Source organism: Tupaia chinensis, unplaced genomic scaffold (genome assembly GCF_000334495.1).
Source record: "Tupaia chinensis unplaced genomic scaffold, TupChi_1.0 Scaffold147340_1, whole genome shotgun sequence".
Classification (NCBI taxonomy): Eukaryota; Metazoa; Chordata; class Mammalia; order Scandentia; family Tupaiidae; genus Tupaia; species Tupaia belangeri.
In genome coordinates, this window is record NW_006207191.1 from 135167 (window position 1) to 160064 (window position 24898).

Here is a 24898-nt window from a genome sequence, read left to right on the forward strand (position 1 = left end):
AGGAATGCTCTCAAATATACATGCAAATTAGTTCTATGTGTTATAAAGACAAAATACTAAAGGTACAAGTAAAATAATCTGTTTTAGAAGGATCAACTGGGACCAGCAGATGGCATAATGGTTACATCACTGGACTCCCATGTAGTAGGACTGCAGTTTGAGTCCTGGGCCTGGTAGCTTAAAACTCAGGCCAGGCATGTGTACATGCGGGCCCAAGATCCCAAGGAGAACGGAGGAGAAGGAATTACAGTTTGGCATCCCTCCAGGGGTGATCTCTTGCTTTCTGTCTCTCTGGCAAGTGCATGCACCTTATAGCAAAAATCTCTCTCTCTTAAAAAAAAAAAAAAAAAAGAAGGATCAACTAGTAGCAAAGAAGGGCTCTGGGATGCTTTTACTGCATTCCTAAATGCAATAAGCAGATTCACATAGTAATGGATTATTTTGTTAAGTGTCTTTCTTGTGTAGGGTGGCTTTTTAGGAACACCCAATAGTTTCTACTCAGATATGAAATATGATCTTGATATACTAGGTTAAATCATATAAATGTGTGGAGTTTTTCCTGTGAGCCTTCAAACTCTACAGGATGGGAAGACAGAGACCACCTCTTAGGCCGACCTAAACTTTGGAAGAACTATGGAAGAATGGTTTAATACTTGATGAGCATGCACGTTAACCCAGGAATCATACTCTAAGAACTAAAGCAACAACCCACAAATGACTTTCTATTTTAAATGTCTTGCACTCACACATTCATGTCACTGAGGCCCAGCTTGCCATTGAAGTGTTTTCCAACATCACAGCCAAACCACACAGCCTAGAAATAGAGGAAAGAGGAAGACAGTCAGTCAACATAAACCCTATCTTCCTATTACACCAAAGAAGTAAAAGTCTTTATTTTAACCCCGATGTGGAAAACACAGAAATACCAACCTCTCCATCTTTGATGGAGGCAGCAACCATCTTTTTTAAGAAGTCAATGGGCTGGTTATTATACAGAGTTTTTCTCCCTCCAACCATGTTGCTTAAGTACTCCACCGTGTAAAGTTTGTTATACTTGTGCTGGGGTCGAGGGTCATTCACCAAACAAATCTATTAAGATTAAGAACATACTGATTAGAGCATGAAACAAGGCACATCTGAGAGCCACATCTACCTGGTTTTCCTACTGGAAGGAACTTTCCCAAAACTAATTCTAAAAAATTGCAGGTACTGGGCCAGCAGGTGGCGTGATAGTTAAGACTCTGGACTCCCACATGGCTGGTCACAGTTCAAGTCCTGGATTTGGCATCTTGAAAATCATGCTGGGAGCATGCATGTGCATGCCCAAAATCCTGAGAGAAAAAAGGATTGTGGCGTGGCTATGTTTTTTTATTCTATGTGGCATGGCTATATATATATTTTTTAATTTTATTACCCATGAGGTGTGATTTCTCACTTTCTCTCTATCTCTCTCTGGTGAATGTGTGTGCCCTATGACAAAACATGTTAAAAATAAAATTCCATGTACTAAGCAAGGCAAAGTGGAGATCGCTCGCTACAAGATCCCTGCTGTCAAGTTCTAAGACAGGCTCAGCACCCGCCAAGGCCAACACCCTGGGAGAGGGTCAAGGAGCCAATAAACAAAGGTCGTCTTGCAAGCAAACACGGAAGATCTGACGGGAACAGCAAACATGGATGGGATACCATGCCCTTCATCAAGGGAGTTCCCAGAGGTGCTCACAGTACAGAGGTGCTCTGAGGGTCCAAATCAGAGAAGCATATGGGAATTAAACCGACCACTGGTTTATGGTTAGAAAAGCCTCTGAGGAGGAACGCTGGGGACAGATGCCATGACCAGCTTTATTAGGTGCATAAATTACTTCAGAGGAAGGGAAAAAAGCTTGCTTAGTGTTCGCTGAGCATGCACGTTAACCCAGGAATCTTATAACCTTCCCAGTAGTCAACAGGCATCTGAAAGGAAATAGCCAGTAGCTGCCAGTGCCAGTCCCCGACCTTATCTTCCATGTTGAAGAGTGGCTTGACATGTTCTCTGTAAAACTCCAAGGGTGTTATGGGGCCAATTTTCTGATAATTTTTATCTTTGTCTCGATACTCCCAGGTGAAGGTCTCTGGTGGATTACCCAAACAGATGCACACCACTCGGAATATCTGGAAGAGAGGAGAGAGAAGCACTGTTTAAGGCGATATGTTGTTGTCGTTATTTTTTTCTCTCTTCATTTTCCTCCAGCTTAGGAAATACAAGAAAGTAGTGGCTAAATTCAAACCAGAAATTTCATAATAAATCAAATAGTGCTCCAAAAGTTGGAAAGGTGATGTCTAGATTTGTTATCACTCGAAGCAAAGCAATTCTGAAATGTTAATGTTTAGGATTTAGGAATTGTCCTGCAAATTAAACTTCCTTAGCAGAGAAACTGCCCACCACTGATACTCCACAAGATCTGGGTTGCTGCCCTGCTGATTACTTTTTTTTTGGGGGGGAGAGATTTTCACTGTAGGGTGTGTGCGCTCGCCAGACAGACAGAGAGAGACATAGAGACAGAAAGCGAGAAATCACCCCCCAGGGGGGATGGTCACGCCACAATCCCTTCTCCTCCATTCTCCTCTCGGGATCTTGGGCACGCACGCACACGCGCCCGGCGTGAGTTTTAAGCCACCGGGTCCGGGACACGAACCGCGGTCGACTACGTGGAAGTCCAGCGACATAGCCATTACGCTAACTGCTGGTTCCCATGATTACTTTTCAAGTGACCAATAAAGACGTATTTTATAAATGGATTTCCTTCCCTTTATGCATTGAGGTTTTCCTTTGATTCTGGCAGGCGTCTATCCAGAGAAAAGCTATTAACTTTTCAGTAGGAGCTTCGATGACAATGCTTTGTTAAGTTTAGAAGTAGAGGGGCCAGCAGATGGTGTATTGGTTACATCACGGGACTCCCACATGGCCGACCACGGTTTGAGTCCCGGACCCCGTGGCTTTAAAATCATGCCAGGCGCATGTGCATGCGTGCCAAAGATCCCAGGAAAAGAACAGAGAAGGGACTGTGGCATGGCCATCTCCCCAGGAGGTAATTTCTCACTTTCCCTCTCACTTTTTGTCTCTCTCCTATTCAGCGAGCACACATACCCTAAGGCAAAAACCTTAAAAAGCAAAAAAAAAAGTTTAGAAGTGGAATAACTTTTACTGGTAAGGTATCCTTTTTTGGGTTGTGAGAAAATAATGTGTTTTCTAATGATGTCACCTTCACTTTGACATCATTACAATCCAAGGATTTATTTTATATTATTTTCACTGTATAGGAAGACAAAAATAGAATTATATGAGGTCAGAATTCCTCTTCTATATTAAATTTGCTTAAGTCTTTTAAAAATATTGGGTTGTCAGGAAAGACATAATGCATTTTTTTAAAGAATTATTTAACTTATTTATTTATTTTAATTTGACCAGAGAGGGAAGGAGAGAAAGAGAGAAAGCAAGAAAGAAAGCCAACAGGACTGGGAGCCTCAACCACTATCTACCATGTGGGAGTCCAGCGCCCTTAACCTTCACTCCACCTGCCAGCCCCCATATTGCATTTTTGCATAGAAAAATATGTCATGAATTTGCAACCTATATAACACTATCGGGGGCAGCAGGTGGCGTGGTGGTTAAGGCCCTGTACTCCCATATGGCCAACAGCAGTCTGAGACCTAGACCCAGTGGCTTGAAAATCACACTGGGTGCGTGCGCATGTGTGCCAAAAATCCCAGAAGGAGAATGGAGGAGATGGGACTGGGACAGGCTCTTCCCCCCAGGGGCTGACTTCTCACTTTCCTACTCACTGTCTGTTTCTCTCCTGTGAGCGCTACTGCCTGCCTCTTCTTTCTCCACCCACAGAAGCACCCTGACCCTGGCTCACCCTTCCTTAGCTGTATTATGTACCATGCATTTGTACCCACTAGTTCCTCCTTGTCTGTGGCTTTGCTTTCCTTTACGCATTGTCACCAAGAAGGGTGACAACAGCACAATAAGCTATTTTGACAGAGAGACCATAATCACATAACTTTTATTGCAGTATATCCTATAATTCCATTATATTAGTGTTGTTACTCTTACTGTGCTTAATTTATAAATTAAACTTTATCATTGGAATGCAGACACAGGAAAAAAAAAACAGCATATATAGGGTTGGGTACTATCTGTGGTTTTAGGAATCTACTGAGGGTCTTGGAACATTTCCTCTGTGGATAAAGGGGGACTGCTGTACTCTATTGCATTCATAGAGAAAGGGAACCAGCTAGTGGTTAAGTATGGTGGTTAAGGCAGCTGGACCCCACATGGCCAACAGCAGGGTTGGAGTACCGGATCCAGTGGCTTGAAAAACATGCCAGGTGCATGTGTGCCCCAAATCCCAAGAGGAGAATGGGGGGGAAAGGACTGTGGCATGGCGATCCCCCCAGAAGGGTTCTTTCTCTCTGTCTCTCTCTCTGGTGAGTGCATGAACCCTACAACAAATAAAAAACAGACAGAGGGCCAGCAGGTGGCATGATGGTTGAGGCGCTAGACTTTCCACATGGCTGACTGAAGTTTGAGTGCTGGACCTAGTGGCTTGCTTTCTCACTCCCCCTTCTCCATCTATCTCTGATGAACACAAGAAAAAAAAAATAATAAATAAAAATAATTCTTTATGACACCAGCAGATGGTGTAATGGTTACATTGCTTGACTCCCACAGTTTGAGTCCTGGACCAGTTGACTTAAAACTCATGGGGACCAGCAGTTGGGGTAATGGCTATGTTGCTGGACTCCCATGTAGTCGATTGCAGTTTGAGTCCTGGACCCAGTGGCTTAAACTCACACCAGGCGAGTGTGTGTGCGTGCCCAGGATCCCAAGAGGAGAATGGATTGCAGACTGGACATTCTCCCTGGGGGGGGTGATTTCTCGCTTTTTGTTTCCCTGTTTCTGTTTTTCTGGCAAGCGCACGTGCCCTACAACAAAAACCTCTCCAAAAAAAAAAAAAAAAAAGATTTAAAAATTAATAAATAAAGTTCATGCCAGGCATGTGAGCATGCATACCCAAGATCCCAAAAGAAGAATGGAGAAAAAGGGATTGTGGCATTGCCATCCCCCTTAGGGGTGATTTCTCGCTTCTGTATTTCTGTCTTTCCAGCAAGTGCATGTGCCCTATAGCAAAAATCTCTTTCTCTGAAAAAAAAAAAAAAAAAAAAAAGACAGAGAAAGGGCTTTGTATTTATTAAGTATGCTTATTTTGTGCTAGATATTATATATCTGCTAGGTTCATGTAATTCTCATAATATTCTCTCAAAGGTATCCTATCCTTCCCCAGACCCCCAACTACCTTTTTCAGAAGAAGACTGAAAAATTAAGTAACCTACTTAAGGTCACACAGCCAGTAAGTGGCAGACTACAATCTGAAATTATATGCTGTCAAAAAAAAAAAAAAAGTATATTCCTTTGCTAGAGGTTTTAAAAAGGAAACCTTTACTAAATGTTTACTATACAATATTACAATCTTCTCAACAGAGGTGACAGATATTATCCCCATTTTACAAGCAAAGGTGCAAGGAAATAACTACCTTACCAACAAATGGCAGAATTAGAATTTTAACTCAGGTTTGACTATAATACTTTCCAAAACACCATGAAATCATCATTTACTGTAACTTTCTGAGTCTCACATACTTGTCTCCTACCAAAGACAATACACTTCTTGAGGATGAAGCCCAGGTGGAGGATGCTCTGAGACTGCCAAAGCATCTTGCAAAGTGCTGGGCACATGACTTCCTCTCTGATGTAAAAGTCGCTAAATTACTCCTCCTTTCAAAAAACGCATTATAGGAAAACTGCACTTCTGGATCTAAATTAAATCTACGGTGAATCCTTTTGCAAGATGCTATTTATGCCCTCCTACATGTTTTAAATCTGAATTTTATAAAATATGCACTTAAGGCAGTGGTGCAGCAGTAATGCAACTGGGCCTGCACGGGAGAGGTCCTGGGTTTGCGCACCTAGGCCCTCTCTGCATGACAGAGGCACGAGAGCGTCCAGGATCTGGGCTGGCTGGGGGTGGCTCGCTGAGTGAAGACCCTGTTGAAGGTATCCCCACTCCCAACTCTGTCTGTTTTACTCTTTTATGGGAGAAAAGAAATAAACTTTAAAAAGATATATTTAGAGGCCAGGCGGTGGCGCAGTGGTAACCCAGCTGGACCCACATGAGAAAGTTCTGGATTGACACCCCAGGACCTCCCTGAGCAGGATGGGCTCACGCCTATGATCTCGGCAGGCTGAGGACGGGGTGGATAAGGGCATAAAGACCCTGCTGGGGGTCCCTCTCTTTCTCTCCCATGGAAGAAACAAACACATAAACTTAAAAAAAAAAGATATATTTAAAGCACAAATGAGGATGAAGTGGTCTCTCCTTTAGAGTCTGTAACCTGAGCCACGTTGCTTTCTTTATGCTATGTGTTTACCATGATTACAAATCACCCAGAAGTATGCACGTTTAAGTCAGTCTGCAACACTCTGGACAGAATATTTGGCTCTGCGTTAAATAACAAGTTAGTTAAATGAGCTCTAATTTAAGAAAAAAATCTCCAAAGTATAATCTCCAGGGCGCCTGATACTATATTTTCCTGATAGGAGATTCTGCTGTTCTGAAATGACATTTCCTGTTCCCAAAGGCAGAAAGCGGGCAGTGAGCTCTGGATATGCAAGTCTGCTCTCTGGTGGGCAGCACAGGAATGTCAACTACTTCTCCCAAGATTTATGGGGGGTGCAGGAGGGGGGTTGAGTCTTCAAAAAAGTTCATGGAGAATGAGTATTATGAAAAATCTATGCATTGATTTCAATTTTTTTGGCACCAAAAACATAAAGTTATACTTTGATTACATTTTTCTATACTCTTGAAATCCTCTCGTACTTGGCATTTAGGACAAAAAAAGACACTCGACTCTGAATACAAATTATGCAGAACTGAATAAAAGACCCCATTCCTCAAAATATAATCACATATTGAATCTCAAATTAGTCCACTTAAGGAACTATACTTGTGACTTTAATTGAAATTGTCCTTTCCCTATCCCGGTGCATCCTACTTTTCCCTCCTTTATTTTTCTCCATAGCACTTATCTTCTTAGGTATTCTATTTGTCTTTCTCTCCTAGAAAGTAAACTATACGAAGTAAGAATTCTTGTCTGTTTTCTTGAGTGTTTGACAAGGACAGGGTTGGCCTCATAATCTAGTGGTTATGGGAGCTGGATCCCAACATGGCCGACAGCGGTTTGAATCCCACCCCTTCTGACTCGAAAAATGGGGTGTGTTGGGACCAGCAGTTAGCATAATGGCTATGTCGCTGAACTCCCATGTAGTCGACCATGGTTTGAGTCCCAGACCCGGTGGCTTAAACTCACGCCGGGAGCGTGTGCATGCATACCCAAGATCCTGAGAGGAGAACGGAGGAGAGGGGATTGTGACATGGCCATCCCTCCTGGAGGGTGAATTCTCGCTTTCTGTCTCTGTCTTTCTGGTGAGCGCACATACCCTATAGCAAAAACCTCTCCACAAAAACAAACAAACAAAACAAAACAAAAAAACCGTGGGGTGTGTAAGTGTACACATGCCCCAAATCCTGTCAGGACGGAGAAATGTAGAAGGGATGGCCGTATGACCACATCACATTGGGGAATGCCTTTCTCTCTGTCTCAATCTTTCTGTCTCTCTCTGGTCAGCATAGATGCTCTTTGACAATTAAAAAAAAAAAAGTAACACCCAAGTACTACCTTTCCCCCTTCCCATAGAAAGACACCATACCTTCTTGGGTAGGGTAGGGCTAAAGTTTCTCTAATTTCAAACCCCAAAATCTGTTGGTCTGAATAAAACCTCCTTCTTGGGAACCAGCAGTTAGCGTAATGGCTATGTCGCTGGACTCCCACGTAGTCGACCGCGGTTCGTGTCCCGGACCCGGTGGCTTAAAACTCACGCCGGGCGCGTGTGCGTGCGTGCCCAAGATCCCGAGAGGAGAATGGAGGAGAAGGGATTGTGGCGTGACCATCCCCCCTGGGGGGTGATTTCTCGCTTTTTGTCTCTATGTCTCTCTCTGTCTGTCTGGCGAGCGCACGCGCCCTACAGTGAAAATCTCTCCAAAAAAAAATAAAAATAAAAAATAAAAATAAAAATAAAACCTCCTTCTTTGCTAAGACACTGGCTTCCTGAGTCCTTTGGTGAATCTAACACACATGACTTGTGAATATAATTTAAGATCAAACTTAGTGTTAGTACCAACCCGATAGGAGAGTATTAAATTAGAGTCAGACTAGCAGGTGGTATAGTGGTTAAGGTGCTAGACTCCTACAGGGCCGACTGCGGTTTGGGTCCCAGATCCAGCAGCCTAAGACACACACTTGGCATGTGCTCATATGTGCCCCAAATCCTAGGAGGGGAATGGAGGATATGGAATTGCAGCATGACCACCCTCTGCCCCAAGATTTCTTACTCCCCCCTCCCTTCCTCCCTCTCTTTCTCACCCTCCTCTCTCCCTCTCCCTCTCTCTCTTTCTCTAGATCTGGTGACTGATGTGCCCTATGGCAAAACCCTTAAAAAACAAACAAAACAGAGTCAAGAGGGTAGTACTGAGCTGCTTTAGCTCCATAACCGGACTCCTCTCCTCCTTCCAGTTTCACCTGGTTGACTCACTTACCTCCTAAAGTACAGCTTTACTTCATGCTACTCTTCTGCTCAAAAAATCTTCCTGACTTCTCACTGCCTATTGAAACATTCATACTAGTTAGTCAAACTCTTATTAAGTATATCTACTTCTAACTTTCCATTATTCTTCTAGCTTCAAACTTTAATGTGCCTCAGAATCACTAACTTCATGCAGATATAGGGATCACCCTCAGAAGTTCAGATTTAATATATTTGGAGGGGGACTAAGAAATCCGCATTTTTTTTTTTCAGATTTTATTTATTTCACGAGCAAGGGAGAGAAAGACAGATAAGCACCCCCAACAGATTCCTCAGCCAGCCTCTATCACATACCAGGAATGTGCACTTCTTTTTTTTAAAGAGGTTTTAGCTATAGAGCGCGTGCACTCGCCAGACAGACAGAGACAGACAGAGAGACAGAAAGCGAGAAATCACCCCCCAGGGGGGATGGCCACGCCGCAATCCCTTCTCCTCCATTCTCTTCTTGGGATCTTGGGCACACACGCACACGCACCTGGCATGAGTTTTAAGCTACCGGGTCCGGGACGCGAACCCCAGTTGACTACATGGGAGTCCAGCAACATAGCCATTACGCTAACTGCTGGCCCCCAGGAACGTGCACTTCTAACGGGCACCTGATGATACCAATGTGGATAGCTTAAGACTCCTTTCTGAGAAACACTGTTCTAGCTCTTCCCTAAGACAAGGGTGGTAAACCAGCCTACTCATCACCTCCCAGATCTGCCCCGAGCACACCTGGAATGCTTTCCACTCCAACCTCACTGCATTCACTGCAAGCACGTCTCAAATGCACATTTCTCTAGGAAAGTTCAATCTCCCTTTGAAGCTGTATATTACGCCTACATATCTAAAACACTCTTTTTCACTTTGTGTTACCTATTTTACTGCCCTACTTTTGGGTCGTCAGGGAAGTCATGATACATTTTTGCACAAAAAAAACAAAAACGCAACATGACTTTCCCTGCCACCTAAGCGGCATGGCATGTATTACCTGCAATTCCTTATATGTAACAGGCACTGAGAAACATTTGATTTAATGTTGCAGAGGTCTAGAATGTGTCGCATGGCATGTCTCTGGGTTGCCACCACCAAAAACAGAACTCTGGCTGGAGAGACCCTATAATGAATTTTTAACATTTTATGTTCTCTCCACACCCAAACTTTCCCATACCAGAGCAGGCCTGTGCCACCCTTAACACACCTTCCAGTACCACCTCCTCGTTTCTTAAGTTTATTTCTTCCATGAGAGAGAGACAAGCGCCTCCAACAGGGTCTTCACACCACCATCCACCCCCAGCCTCAGCCGGCCAGGATCACTAGCACGTGCGCACTCTGTGCATACAGAGGCACCTTGGGACATGAACCCAGGGCCTTCTCGTGTGACACCAGCATTGCAGTGCCGTGTCACAGCTCTGTGACCACAGCTAGCCCCTAGTTTTTAATGTGGTCTGTCCATACACTACCTGGTAACCTCCTCCCTAGAGGGACAGCTAAATACAATCTATTTGACTCGCCCTACTGACCCCCGCCCTCCCCAGGGACACACAGATGTGCCAGAGACCATCTCTGTGTCACAGTGTGATTCGTGGAACCCATGCCTGTTGCCTTAAACCCACCAATGAGAACTCCTGGTGGGAACCCTCTTTGGGCAACATCCTAGACCCAACAAAGGCTTTGGCACACAGGCCCTCACTCTCCTCCCCTCACCCTGGTTGAGTCTGTGTACCTTGGACAGCTCTCCCTTTCCCCTTGGCCCTTGGAGGAGTGCTGCTTCTCTCTCACAGATCTGTAAGTATTAATAGTACACTGCTTCTGTTATTCCACGTGTTTTGCCATGAGGCCTCCTCTGTGTCATCTAACTGACATACCCATATTTAACTTTTCTCCCGGTCGCGGTTTTCCTAGAGAGAGGCTATCTTGATAGGGATAAACTGGATACAGATTAGACGAGAGCTATGAGTGTTTACCAGTATAAACAAAAATATTTAATTACTATTACTGGAGGATGTTAACCACTCAAGAAAATCTCTTATAGTGCTTATGCCCCAGTCCTCTGGCCTGTCAGATCTTGGGAACTCACATGCATGCCTGGCGTGGTTCAGTGGACCAGCTGGGAATCTGATCCGTGGTCACCATGTGGGATCCAGCTTCTCTTGAGCAGTGCATTACTGCTACACCATAGAGCCTGCCCCTCTGATATGTTTCATGTCAAAAAAATTTTTTTTAAAACAAAGAAGTGTTTAAAATAAAAATAGATAACTAGCTTCCATTCTTAGAAAAACTAAGTTAGTCTGCAGCAAACCTGTGCCTATACATTGTTTTTAAGAGTCACTGCAATAATTCCCTAAGTCAACCATAATGGCTTTGTATCCCTTTTGATGGCACTGGCAAATACTGTTTTTGGTCTTTGTTTAATGTTTTATTTTTTCAGACAGGATTTTGGTAGAAAATACATGAATAAACCTCAGCATATCTGCAGGGTAAAAGAAGACTGGACACACTGAAAAACTCTACAATGGAGGTAATTACACATTCCCAGAATACATCTGCCTTATCGGTACCTCAACAAGCAACTGCACTTCTCTCATGAAGACTGCCTTGAGCACAAACACATCTCATTCAAAGTTATCTGAGCTTTATGGCTGCTTATTTAAGTCATCATTTTGACTTGCCTACAAGGCTAGGCAAACCAAAGGTACTAATTTGTGGCTTTAAAACTACAGCTAGACTCTTCATTACCCAAGAGTCAGGTTCAATAAAGAGGAGTCATTTGGAAGACTGTAAAAATTTTAAAACCTACCACCCAGAGTCCGTAGTGAACAGTTTAGGTGGAATCACTAAGTAAACAGTCCTATAAAACATCCATACTCAGGACTTGATAAAGTGGTACCTTACTATTTCTCCAAGGCAGGGGTAGGAGAGAAAAAGATATGAATTATATCTGCCCTAAGCATCAGCAGTCCCCATCTTCTACCAGTCCCATGAATGTTAGACACATTAACCTAAAGGTTATTAGCAAACATCAAAGGCCAACAGGATGCCTATGATCTACAAAAAGTATGATCTAAGCCCTCTTCCATAACTGTACAGAAACTTCGCCCACTACAACCCCATCATACTGATCTCATCATGAAGGCAAATGCTGCAGGAGACATGGCTTCTCTAAGAGAACCATTCTGATCAGAAAGGGAAGAGGACTACCACTCACTGAACTCCTGCTATACGCCAGCACTAGCCTTACGTGTGTATCTTCAGTTCCTTCTATCATCAGAAAAAGTTCGGTGAGGAAAATCCCAAACTGAATCTCGTAAGTTAACCTCCAGGCCATTTAGTCATAGTCAGAATTTGAACCCAATTACATTGGACGCTAAAGCCTGGTTTTTCCACTATACTGACACCTTTCTTTCCACAGGAACATTCAAGAAACGAGAGATAAATATGAGATCATTTAAATGTACTTGGTAAATGAAACTGTCTGTATCCATTCACTCAACAACTACTTAAGAAACATTTAACAAATATTTAAGCTGTTATAGGGGACAGCAGGAGGTGTGGTGGTGAAGGTGCTAGACTTCCGCATGGCCAACTGTGGTCTGAGCTCTGGATCCTATAGCTTGAAAATTACACCAGGCATGTGTGCATGTGTGTCCAAAGTCCTGAAAGGAGAATGGAGGAGGTGGGATTGTAGCATGGCCATCCCCCTGGGGGGTAGGAGTGATTTCTCATTCTCTCTGTAATTTACCTTGTAAATTATTACTTTCTTTTTTAAAAAAGTATTTATTTAACTTTATCTATTTATTTTACTTCATTATTTTAATTTGACCAGAGAGGGACAGAGTGAAAGAGAGAAAGTGAGAAAGCAAGCTGCTGGGGCTGGGACTCAAACCACGGTCAACCATGTGGGAGTCCAGCACGCTTAATCACCACACTACCTGCCAGCCTGGAAATTGTTCTGTCTTTCGAGAACTTGTCCAAGTATCTTCCCTATGTAACCTTCATCTCACTGAATTAGCACTACCTCCTGAGACCATCCTTTTTTATACATCTAGTGTAGGACTTACTATAATTATTGATCTGTTTTCATTTTCCTTTCCGACAAGAGTGCCTTGAGAGTAGCAACTATCTTTCTCATCTTTGTCTCCCCCGTGACAAACTCATAGAATGTATTTAACATTTATGAAATGAATAAAAGAGTGAATCATAAAGAACTCTAAACTAGGAATTAGAAAACCTAAGTATTAGGTTGTTGGCAAAGTTGTAATGTATTTTTCTATGCAAAAATGCATCATGACTTCCTCAACGACCCAATACAAGTCCTATACTAAGAAGCCAGTCCTGCAGCACATGGCTAAGTGCTACACATTGGGAACTGGATCCCAAGTGGCCAAAGGCGGTTCAAAGCCCGGGACTTTACAAACAAGGGAAGTGTGTGTGGAGGTCTGAAATCCTGACCGGAAGGAGAAACAGGGAGACTCTGCTCCATTGCAGTGCACTTCCTCCCCCTGCCCTGGGGAGACTGCACATGCCCACATAGCCTTTGGCATTTTAAAAAAAAAAGGACTATACTGAAATGCAAAGTAAGTGTAAAGCTTGGTTTTCTTCAGCTACAAAATAAGTCATTTTCAATTCAATTAACTATTCATTGCAGTAACTATGCTTCCTAATGTTTAACAGATGGATCTGTTCCGAGTCCTTTAGAAGGGTCGCAAAAAGCCAAATAATGTTATTACCTCCTCCATCATGGCGTCCTGTGTGGCTGAGATTTCTCCCCTGGTCGCTCCACTGTGTACCAGGTTCCGCAGTCGTATACAGAATTCTCTCATCTACGACAGAAACTTGTTCAGCACTCTAACAGTTATCTAAATTCAATTGTAAATGAGCCTAACAGACCAATGTTAGTTCTATTTTGAGGCTTAACAGACAAGATCCAGGGCAAAGTACATAAAAGCAAATGCATTTTCCTCCAACTACTCTACTTAAACACACAGCTAAAAATACTTTCCATAAAGAGAAATGGCACAGATTATTTGCTGAGAATATGAGAGGGAACTACTCCTGCTCTGTAACTGATAGCACTTCTGTGGCATGATGTGCCTCGCCATCGCTAAAACATCTGATTTGTAATGCCTAGCACCCTTAGAAAAAGCGGGAGACAAGATGCTATGCCACTAAGTCACTCTATCAGAGATTTTTACTTAGAATTTTAATAATTGTCCACTTTTCCTCTAACAAATCACTGACCAACAATTAGGCCAAGCTCTGGTACAGTTTCAATTTTTGTTGCTTTCGATTTTGAGTAATATCCAAGATAAAGATGAGTCTGAAATGTAACGCCAATGCTTAAAATGATCTTTCTCCCACTCGACATGCAATTCAGTGCTATACTATTAATAATCTTTTGGCCTTTGGATAAAAATTCCCAGAGCTTCCTGGGTAGAAAATAACCTACTTCTAAGACTAAAGAAACACATCTAAGGTTTATTTAAAAATACGATCTTTCTCCCAAGGATAACAAATCCAATTTTAGCCTCATAGGCCAGAATGGCAGATTCTAGCAACTCTCAGTTCTCAAAAAAGATGTCTGGCTATCAGAGCAGTATCCCTAGAGGGCTTATAGTCTTCTTTTGGGAAAGGAGTTATGTAGAGAAAAGAAAGTGATTCATTAATGATAACTGAAGTAATAACAAGCAGTTTAGTGACTACATCAAATCTTTCGTGGGTGGATAAACCACACTGATGTGGTCAAGGGAAGTCTCAGAACACAGCACACTCTTTAAGAAAGTCTTGCAAATTGTTCTTCTTGGTTTTACTAGAACATACAGCTGTCCCACCTCCAGAGACCTAAGTGAGAAACACCACCAAACATGTCTGTTGCCTGTATTGATGGGGCATGGCACTCTTTTTTCCCTGAGTACTCACAACAAAATATTAAAATGGACAGAAATATAAATGGAAGTTTTCTTAAACAAAAGCTCAACAACTACTTAAGAAACATTTAACAAATATTTAAGCTGTTATAGGGGACAGCAGGAGGTGTGGTGGTGAAGGTGCTAGACTTCCGCATGGCCAACTGTGGTCTGAGCTCTGGATCCTATAGCTTGAAAATTACACCAGGCATGTGTCCATGTGTGTCCAAAGTCCTGAAAGGAGAATGGAGGAGGTGGGATTGTAGCATGGCCATCCCCCTGGGGGGTAGGAGTGATTTCTCATTCTCTCTGTAATTTACCTTGTAAATTATTACTTTCTTTTTTAAAAAAGTATTTATTTAACTTTATCTATTTATTTTATTTCATTATTTTAACTTGACCAGCGAGGGACAGAGTGAAAGAGAGAAAGTGAGAAAGCAAGCTGCTGGGGCTGGGACTCAAACCACGGTCAACCATGTGGGAGTCCAGCACGCTTAATCACCACACTACCTGCCAGCCTGGAAATTGTTCTGTCTTTCGAGAACTTGTCCAAGTATCTTCCCTATGTAACCTTCATCTCACTGAATTAGCACTACCTCCTGAGACCACCAAATCCTTTTTTATACATCTAGTGTAGGACTTACTATAATTATTGATCTGTTTTCATTTTCCCAAGAGACAAGAGTGCCTTGAGAGTAGCAACTATCTTTCTCATCTTTGTCTCCCCCGTGACAAACTCATAGAATGTATTTAACATTTATGAAATGAATAAAAGAGTGAATCATAAAGAACTCTAAACTAGGAATTAGAAAACCTAAGTATTAGGTTGTTGGCAAAGTTGTAATGTATTTTTCTATGCAAAAATGCATCATGACTTCCTCAACGACCCAATACAAGTCCTATACTAAGAAGCCAGTCCTGCAGCACATGGCTAAGTGCTACACATTGGGAACTGGATCCCAAGTGGCCAAAGGCGGTTCAAAGCCCGGGACTTTACAAACAAGGGAAGTGTGTGTGGAGGTCTGAAATCCTGACCGGAAGGAGAAACAGGGAGACTCTGCTCCATTGCAGTGCACTTCCTCCCCCTGCCCTGGGGAGACTGCACATGCCCACATAGCCTTTGGCATTTTAAAAAAAAAAGGACTATACTGAAATGCAAAGTAAGTGTAAAGCTTGGTTTTCTTCAGCTACAAAATAAGTCATTTTCAATTCAATTAACTATTCATTGCAGTAACTATGCTTCCTAATGTTTAACAGATGGATCTGTTCCGAGTCCTTTAGAAGGGTCGCAAAAAGCCAAATAATGTTATTACCTCCTCCATCATGGCGTCCTGTGTGGCTGAGATTTCTCCCCTGGTCGCTCCACTGTGTACCAGGTTCCGCAGTCGTATACAGAATTCTCTCATCTACGACAGAAACTTGTTCAGCACTCTAACAGTTATCTAAATTCAATTGTAAATGAGCCTAACAGACCAATGTTAGTTCTATTTTGAGGCTTAACAGACAAGATCCAGGGCAAAGTACATAAAAGCAAATGCATTTTCCTCCAACTACTCTACTTAAACACACAGCTAAAAATACTTTCCATAAAGAGAAATGGCACAGATTATTTGCTGAGAATATGAGAGGGAACTACTCCTGCTCTGTAACTGATAGCACTTCTGTGGCATGATGTGCCTCGCCATCGCTAAAACATCTGATTTGTAATGCCTAGCACCCTTAGAAAAAGCGGGAGACAAGATGCTATGCCACTAAGTCACTCTATCAGAGATTTTTACTTAGAATTTTAATAATTGTCCACTTTTCCTCTAACAAATCACTGACCAACAATTAGGCCAAGCTCTGGTACAGTTTCAATTTTTGTTGCTTTCGATTTTGAGTAATATCCAAGATAAAGATGAGTCTGAAATGTAACGCCAATGCTTAAAATGATCTTTCTCCCACTCGACATGCAATTCAGTGCTATACTATTAATAATCTTTTGGCCTTTGGATAAAAATTCCCAGAGCTTCCTGGGTAGAAAATAACCTACTTCTAAGACTAAAGAAACACATCTAAGGTTTATTTAAAAATACGATCTTTCTCCCAAGGATAACAAATCCAATTTTAGCCTCATAGGCCAGAATGGCAGATTCTAGCAACTCTCAGTTCTCAAAAAAGATGTCTGGCTATCAGAGCAGTATCCCTAGAGGGCTTATAGTCTTCTTTTGGGAAAGGAGTTATGTAGAGAAAAGAAAGTGATTCATTAATGATAACTGAAGTAATAACAAGCAGTTTAGTGACTACATCAAATCTTTCGTGGGTGGATAAACCACACTGATGTGGTCAAGGGAAGTCTCAGAACACAGCACACTCTTTAAGAAAGTCTTGCAAATTGTTCTTCTTGGTTTTACTAGAACATACAGCTGTCCCACCTCCAGAGACCTAAGTGAGAAACACCACCAAACATGTCTGTTGCCTGTATTGATGGGGCATGGCACTCTTTTTTCCCTGAGTACTCACAACAAAATATTAAAATGGACAGAAATATAAATGGAAGTTTTCTTAAACAAAAGAACTCAAAAACCCGAATCTCAGTTACTGTAAGTTAATCCACTGTTAATTGTTTTTGATGGTCACATCAGCAGCTATCTCGTACGTTAACTGCATACACTAAAATACCCAGGAATACCTTTAAAAATTCAGCTGGAAGTTCTACGGTTAGTACCCTAAACTCATTCCCGCCCTGCTCCCCACGCCTACCTTGTGATTGAGAATGTCATTCATCCTTCTGGTTGCCTCTGTTGTATAAGATTCAGGGAAGCATTTCTTAGGGACAACGCCATATTTTTCTAAAAGAAAACAAATTATAGTATTCAGTAAGAAAAATAGCTATTACTTTTTAAAAAATAGGCCCTGTTTTGCTGGCTTACTTTAACAATCTCCTATGTTCCTTCCAGGACCAGCAGTTAGCGTAATGGCTATGTCGCTGGACTCCCACGTAGTCCACCGCGGTTCGAGTCCCGGACCCGGTGGCTTAAACTCACGCCGGGCACGTGTGCGTGCATGCCCAAGATCCCGAGAAGAGAATGGAGGAGAAGGGATTTCGGCGTGGCCACCGCCCCTGGGGGGTGATTTCCTGCTTTCTGTCTCTCTGTCTCTCTCTGTCTGTCTGGCGAGCGCTTGCGCCCTATAGCAAAAACCTCTCAAAAAAACACAAAAAAATAAAACAAATAAAAAATAATCTCCTATGTTCTTCAAATTATTAAAATATTTTTAATACACACATTTATCTACCTATGTTGGAATCTATTCTTTTTTTTTTTTTAAGTGAGATTTTTTGCTATAGGGTGCATGCTTGCACCAGAGAGACAGAGGGGCAGAAAGCCAGACGTCACCCCCCATGGGGCAGTCCCTTCTCCTCCATTCTCCTATCACCCCCCATGTTGCAGTCCCTTCTCCTCCATTCTCCTGTTGGGATTTTGGGCACACATGAGTGCGTGCCCAGTGTGAGTTTTAAGCCACTGGGTCCGGGGCTCAAACCGTGGTTGATTACATGGGAGTCAAGTGATGTAACTATTACATCATCTGCTGGTCCCATGGAATTTATTCTTTCTATCTACCATATGCTATAAAGTGCTCAGCGCGATGAGCATTCCCCAAAAGATAAAACTGTGAATAAGGACATTTTTACATAGTTGTAGTTTTAATGTGTTTCTTGATTATGCCAATGGACAAGAGATATACTTTTTTAAGGAAAGTGAGTTGTACTTAATAATACTTCTTTCTTCAACCCACCCTTCTCAGTATCTGTCTCCTTAACTTCCATTTAAGAAAGATACTTAAAAGTGAGAATGTGAATTTAAGGTTTTTGAAACTAACTACACGCCCTTGTTGGAGACCAATGTACTCTGTATATAACCATCAAAGAAATGGCTGCTGCCTAACTATGTGGCCTCGGTCAGCCGTGCTGAGCTGCAGTTCCACTGGAGAAGGGTTCTTACCAACAATATTGACAAGCATGTCCCACTGCCCACCATCATTGGCAGGGTTCATAAGCAAATACTGCACCAGCCTCCCGTCCTCAGGCTCCTTTTTCTGAGCTGTGTCCACAAAAGCATTCAAGAAGAAATAACAGCGTTCAACCTGGAATAAGGGAAGTTAAATAAGATTAAAGGAAAAGAACCAATAACTTTGTTGGCATTATGAACAGAATGAGTATTGAAATCATCAAGGACCCAACATAACGGGTATTTTTAAACTAAAGTTAGTCATTTATACATCAGAATCTAGCTTCAAAAGACTATTTATGAATAGAGTGGAATGCAGGGGCCAGCAGGTAGTGTGGTGGTTAAGAGTGCTGGACTCCCACATGACTGACCATGGTTTGAGTCTCAGACCTGGCAGCTTGCCTTCTCACTCCCCACACCCCTCACTCTGTCTCTCTCTGGTCAAATTAAAATAAATAAATAAATAAAGTTAAATAAAATAATTTTTAAAAGAGCTTAAAATCAAATATATTTTAAAAAGTGGAATGCATACACAGGTGAAATGTATATACAGGTTTACAATCCAATATATTATATAAATTTGAACAGTGTATACATTCCAATAGTGAAAAAATCTTATATTTAGATTCTTCAATCAATAAACATATAATAAACATTTAAAAGATTAAAAAATGGAGAGCTGGCACCTTCACTCTGGTGCCTTGGGAGTCGGATACTACGTGATCAACAGTTCAAATCCGGGCTCCAGCAGCATGAAAAACACACTGGGCACGTGTGTGTGCATGCCTGAAATCTAAATCCTGATGGGATTGGGAAGCGGAGTAAGATGGGCCATGGCATGACCACACCCCACTGGGAGTGCTTTGTCTTTCTCTGATGAGTACTTGCACCCTCTGGCAATTCAAAAAAAAAAAAAAAAGGAATAAAATTATTTATTGTTCTTCAGACCAAGCACTACCAACAGAAGGGAATTAAGCCTAGAACCACCAAATAACCTAAATGAAGATGCTAAAAAGAGTAATCACTGAAAATAAAAATTTAAATATTAACAAACTAAGTAAGCAGCAAGGTAAGTCACTAGGCTTACTATTTCCTTGCAGAAAGTAACCATCTACGGGCCAGCAGATGGCATAATGGTTATGTCCCTGGACTCTCACAAGGCCAACTGCAGTAAGAATCCTGGACCCAGTGGCTTGAAAAATCATACTGGGCATGTGCCCAAGATCCCAGGAAGAGAATGGAGGAGAAGGGATTGTAGCATGGCCATCCACCTGGGGGGTGGGGGGGATTTCTTACTTTCCCACTCACTGTCTCTGCCTCTCTTTCTCTCTGGCAAGCACATGCACCCTACCACAAAAAACAACCAAAAGCAACACTGCCTTTGAACAAAGTCAACTTTTCATTCTCTGGAAATCAGAATGAATGAAGTGTGACCTATAATAAAAGGGCAGACTATAACTAGAAAAGTAAGAAATAAAGAGGCAGTCCCAGCCCAGCCACAGTGGTGAAACAAGCAGCACCACTAGCTGGAAGCCATCTAGGAGGCTTGGGTTCAGTTCCTGGGACAATCTGATCATGCCAGGTACAGCTGTAATGCCTGCAATCCTAGCTAAAAGCACACTGGGCATGTGTATGTGCATGCCCAAAATGACAAAAAGGGAATGGAGGAGAAGGGACTGCAGTGTGGCCATCCCCTCTGGGGAATGATTCTGTCTTTGTCTGGGAGGCAGAGGCAGGAAGATTGTGCCACAGCAAGACCCTGTCAAAAATACCTATTGTTATAGCTTACCCTTTCCTCCCTCTCACAAAGGAAAAATAAAAGTGGCAGTCCCTACAGAGGTTGACACTGAAACAAAAGCATCTTGCAAGATCAGTCCCATACCTTGTCCCAGAAAAATAGATAAGATTGACTAAATTCAAATTCTTCAATATTTAATTTTTTCATAAATGGAAGTCTCATAACATTCAGACAAGAAAATATCCAGCATCGCCCTGAAACAAGAGAGCAAAGCAAGAGATTAAGATGAGTGTTCACACAAATTACACTGCTCCAACTACAGTTCCAAACAAGGAATGCATCACAAGATGTGGACAACTCAAGACTAAATCAGAAAGAATAGAAAGATTAAAAACAAAACAGGGCCAACAGATGGCATGGTGGTTAAGACACTGGCTCCCCCATGGCCAAGTCCAGAGATTCGAGTCCTGCACCTTTTGGCCTGAAAAATACACTGGGCATTTGTGTGTGTGCCCAAAACCCCGAGAGAGAATGGAGAAGGGATTGCAGCGCGGCCATCCCTGCTAGGGGATGAATTCCCTCTCTGTCTCTCTCTGGTGAGCACACGAGGGATGAATTCCCTCTCTGTCTCTGGTGAGCACACGTGCCCTATGGCAAAAATAAATAAATAAATAAAATAAAAACAAAGGTAGTGATTACTGTTTACAAAATATAAGCAAAGGTTTAAGAAAGGTAGCAATTACTGTTTACAAAATATAAGCAAAGGTTTAATATCTTTAATGTATTAAAATAACTTCTCTACATATCACATAAATAGTCCATTGTAAATCACCCAAGAAAAATCACATTAAGGGAGAAAAAAAAAACCTCCACTAGCAAAACATGAGCAGCGGTCACGAATAGATCATTCAGTGCCAGGAAAAATATAAATGGTGACGTTCATAAGACACTGGTTAAGTAGAAAAACATCATTTTTAAATTGATAATGCCCAATATTGATAAGGACTCAAAGAAATAAGCATGGTTATTCCCGATAGAGATCTAAATAGATACAAAATACCTGAGGGCAATCTGGTAAACTTAACAAAAGCTTTAGTCTCTATTCTTTATCTGGAATATGCAGTGCATGCTTCAGTATAAGGTGACCTTAACAAAAGTCAATCTCTCATTCTCCCAATGAGGAGTCAGGAAAAGGAGATAGCTCGCTAACTGGATTACATAAACATTTGAAGATACAGATGAATTAGTAAATTGTCTACCTGTAACATTTATTTCAGTATCAAATCATGTTTACAATCATGTTAACATAATAACTTGATTGAGAAGCAGTTTTTCCCACTTTTTCATTTCATTTGCACACTGATTCACACTATTCATCACATACATCTTGCCATCAGCGCCTTTGTGGTCACCAGACCCACTCTTTTTTTTTTTTCTTTCTTTTTTTGGAGAGGTTTTTGCTATAGGGCACGTGCGCTCACCAGACAGACAGAGAGAGACAGAGAGATAGAAAGCGAGAAATCACCCCCCAGAGGGGATGGCCACACCGCAATCTCTTCTCCTCCATTCTCCTCTTGGGATCTTGGGCATGCACGCATACGTGCCCGGCATGAGTTTAAGCCACCGGGTCTGGGACTCGAACCGCGGTCGACTACATGGGAGTCCAGTGACATAGCCATTACGCTAACTGCTGGTCCCAACCAGACCCACGCTTGATCAGGATACATCATCTTTCTTCTACCTAGTATGTCTGAACCACAAGAATGTTTTGAATTCATGTATGATGCTGTCCCTGAAAACTGTACGCCAAGTATCACCTATATAATAATCACATCCTTTGTCTGTCTTTTAAGTGTATAATCACTAACTCCCCAATGGCGCTGCTTCCTATATGGATTTAAGCGAGCTTTAAAAGGCCCATTTGAAATGATATTCAACATTTTCATACTAGGCCACGTTCTAGGAATATATTGTATTCAAGTACTTTGCCTTTAAAAAAACTGATTTAATTAAATGATCTTCATAAGCATCTAAAACTTGTAGCGACTAAAGTTATTTCAGAGAAATATTTTGGTTAAACTGTTTTCTACTTCAAAATAAATTGAGAGTGCCCATTACGAGAGTCTTTGTAGGGGCCGCCAGATGATGTGGTGGTTAAAGGCGCTAGACTCTCACGTGGGCGACAGAGGTTTGAGTCCCGGACCTGGTGGCTTGCTTTCTCACTTTCCCTCTCTCTCTCTGATCAAACTGGAAAATAATAAATAAAGTTATATAAAATAATTCTTTTTAAAAAAAGTCTTTGTAAGGCCTCAAATAAAATCATTCTATCTTTTCTTAAGGAAAATTTGGAGGGAAAAACTGACTTACGTCTTTGTAAGGCCTCAAATATAAGGAAAATTTGGAGGGAAAAACTGACTTACGTTTGGACCTAACTTTTTAACTAGTTTGAGATGCTTATAATGTTGGGTTGTCGGAAAAGTCATGACGTGTTTGTGTTTTTCTATGCAAAATATGTCATGACTTTTCCAAGTACTCAATATATGTTACTGGTAATTGAAAAAGGCAGGTAAATTATCTAACAATGCATAAGGTGTCAACGCATAATACACATACACACAGGCCAGAAGGATATACAGGAAAAGGTATTCACCTGTTTGATTCTACAAATACTCTACCCTGAACATAACAATTTTATAACAAGGGAAAAAATGTAAAGTAACTATAGTGTTTTTTGAAAATCACTCATGCTTTACTTTAGTGCCATCTTCACCTTGGGTTCATCTATCGATCCGTGCCACCTCTGTCCTGCACACTATACACACATATTTCTTGTAGAGGGAACTGGATGAGTCATTAATAGGAAAACTGCATGAAAATGGACTACATAGCTCCTGTGTTATTTGTATCTTTAGTAAATAAAAGCAACAGAACAGAATGTATAAGCTTGGATCTGTTCCAGATGAACACTTCCCAGCTATTCCCTGAGAAGTCACTGCAACCTAAAAACTACGCAAGACCACTGATCCTGTTTAATAACCAGATCACTGGTAGCCTGGCAGCCCACACCGTGCCAAGCACTTGACTTTTATGGCAGAACACTAATCATTGTCAGGTAATCATTTTTCCCTAAAATTCAAAAATCAACTTTCAGGCATACTTCACATTCAATAAAAAGTAGATGAACTGTACACTTTGTAAGTTCTGATGGCTTTAAGCAAGCACTAATGCGATGTCAATACAAATAGACAGGGAGTAGTTTTTAAGTTAATAAAAAGTTTTTTAAAACTCTTTTGGTATAATTTTGTTGTGAGAATGTTCTCCCTTATTTAGGTTCCTGGATTTTCAATGAAGCTGTTTTCCTAACAGTGGTGCTAGGCAATAGATGGCAAAACAAGACTTGTTGACAAGTAAGGCATGAGAACTGATTTGGTCTATAGGTGGGAGCTCAACCCATCAGCAGAGGAGCTCCAGATGTAACCACCAAGCATACTTAAAAATCTCATTTCATGATATGATGTAATCACACTGTGTCTTTTCTATATTTCATACATTTATCTAAGGCCTTCAGGGCAATTCTGGGAAGTCCTCCAGGGCATGAACATTTTTTGCACGGTCTGTTTTGTGATCTGCAAGACACGGGCTGCAATTACATAACATCAGGACAGCATATACCGAATTAACGCACACATATGACCATGAACTTGATGCTGTAGTGCTCAAACCTAACGAGCCAACAAGCCACCGAGCACCCAAATAAGCCACACGGATGGTAAAGTTCTTCGGCCTGCCTTTGCTAGTGCCTATTTTCTAGGAATTTACTACAGAACCTTTCAGTTCAAAGCTCTGTACCCTAAGATCATTCTTAAATAAGACATCAAAATGGGACGCCGTCAGGAAGGCAAGTAAACCGAGCAAGTTTTAAGACCATACCTGAGCTCTTCTGGTTGGTGACTGGCTTGCCTTCCAGGGGCACAACGTGCTGGAACACATGCTGAGCACCCTGCACCGTGGCCCTCTTCAGGCAGATGTCTAGCAGGTCGTGGGTGGTCCCCACATTCTGGGCAAGTACGAACTGAGGGTCAGAATTCAGTTTCTGAATCAGAGCAGCTACCTTCTCCGAATTCAGCCCTGTTGGGAGACCAAACGGGATGAGAACACTAAAAAGAAGCTGCAGAGGCCCCGGGGCGCCCACAGCCCGGTGGAACTTCATAGGACGTTCTGAGCTGAGCGCTGCAGCGGGGAAGCGCTTTCCCGGCGTCCATCTCTAAGATGCCGTGTCGCTCCAGGCCGCTCCAGCCCGCTCCGGAGCTGCATCCCCGCCATCGCCTTGGTCCCAACCCCCGGCCTTCCCTGCCGCCGGGCCTCCCGGGTCCCAGGGTCCCCACAGAGGACCCCGGCGGCGCCTCGGGGCGAGAGGAGACCGCGGCGCCTCACCCGCGTTGCTCATGGTGCCCACGCTGCCGGGAGGGGTAACGGCGGTTCCTGGGGTCCTCGGGCGTGCGCCGGCGTGCGCTGCGGCTCGCTGCCTAGGTGGCCCGACCAA

The 24898-nt window shown here is 42.3% G+C and overlaps 1 protein-coding gene across 1 annotated transcript in view; it reads right to left on the reverse strand.

Moving 5' to 3' along the window:
- BLMH (bleomycin hydrolase) overlaps positions 1–24892 on the reverse strand; it is a 55482-nt gene extending 30590 nt beyond the window's left edge. The window contains exons 1-9 of the mRNA XM_006169616.2: positions 24790–24892; positions 24286–24483; positions 20500–20609; positions 18612–18753; positions 17371–17459; positions 15942–16034; positions 1993–2148; positions 931–1089; positions 747–814 (exon numbers count right to left, since the gene is read on the reverse strand). Coding sequence (XP_006169678.1) covers positions 747–814; positions 931–1089; positions 1993–2148; positions 15942–16034; positions 17371–17459; positions 18612–18753; positions 20500–20609; positions 24286–24483; positions 24790–24802 — 1028 coding nt within the window. The 5' untranslated portion in view covers positions 24803–24892. The remainder of the gene's footprint in view (positions 1–746; positions 815–930; positions 1090–1992; positions 2149–15941; positions 16035–17370; positions 17460–18611; positions 18754–20499; positions 20610–24285; positions 24484–24789) is intronic.
- Between the last annotated feature and the right edge of the window lie 6 nt (positions 24893–24898).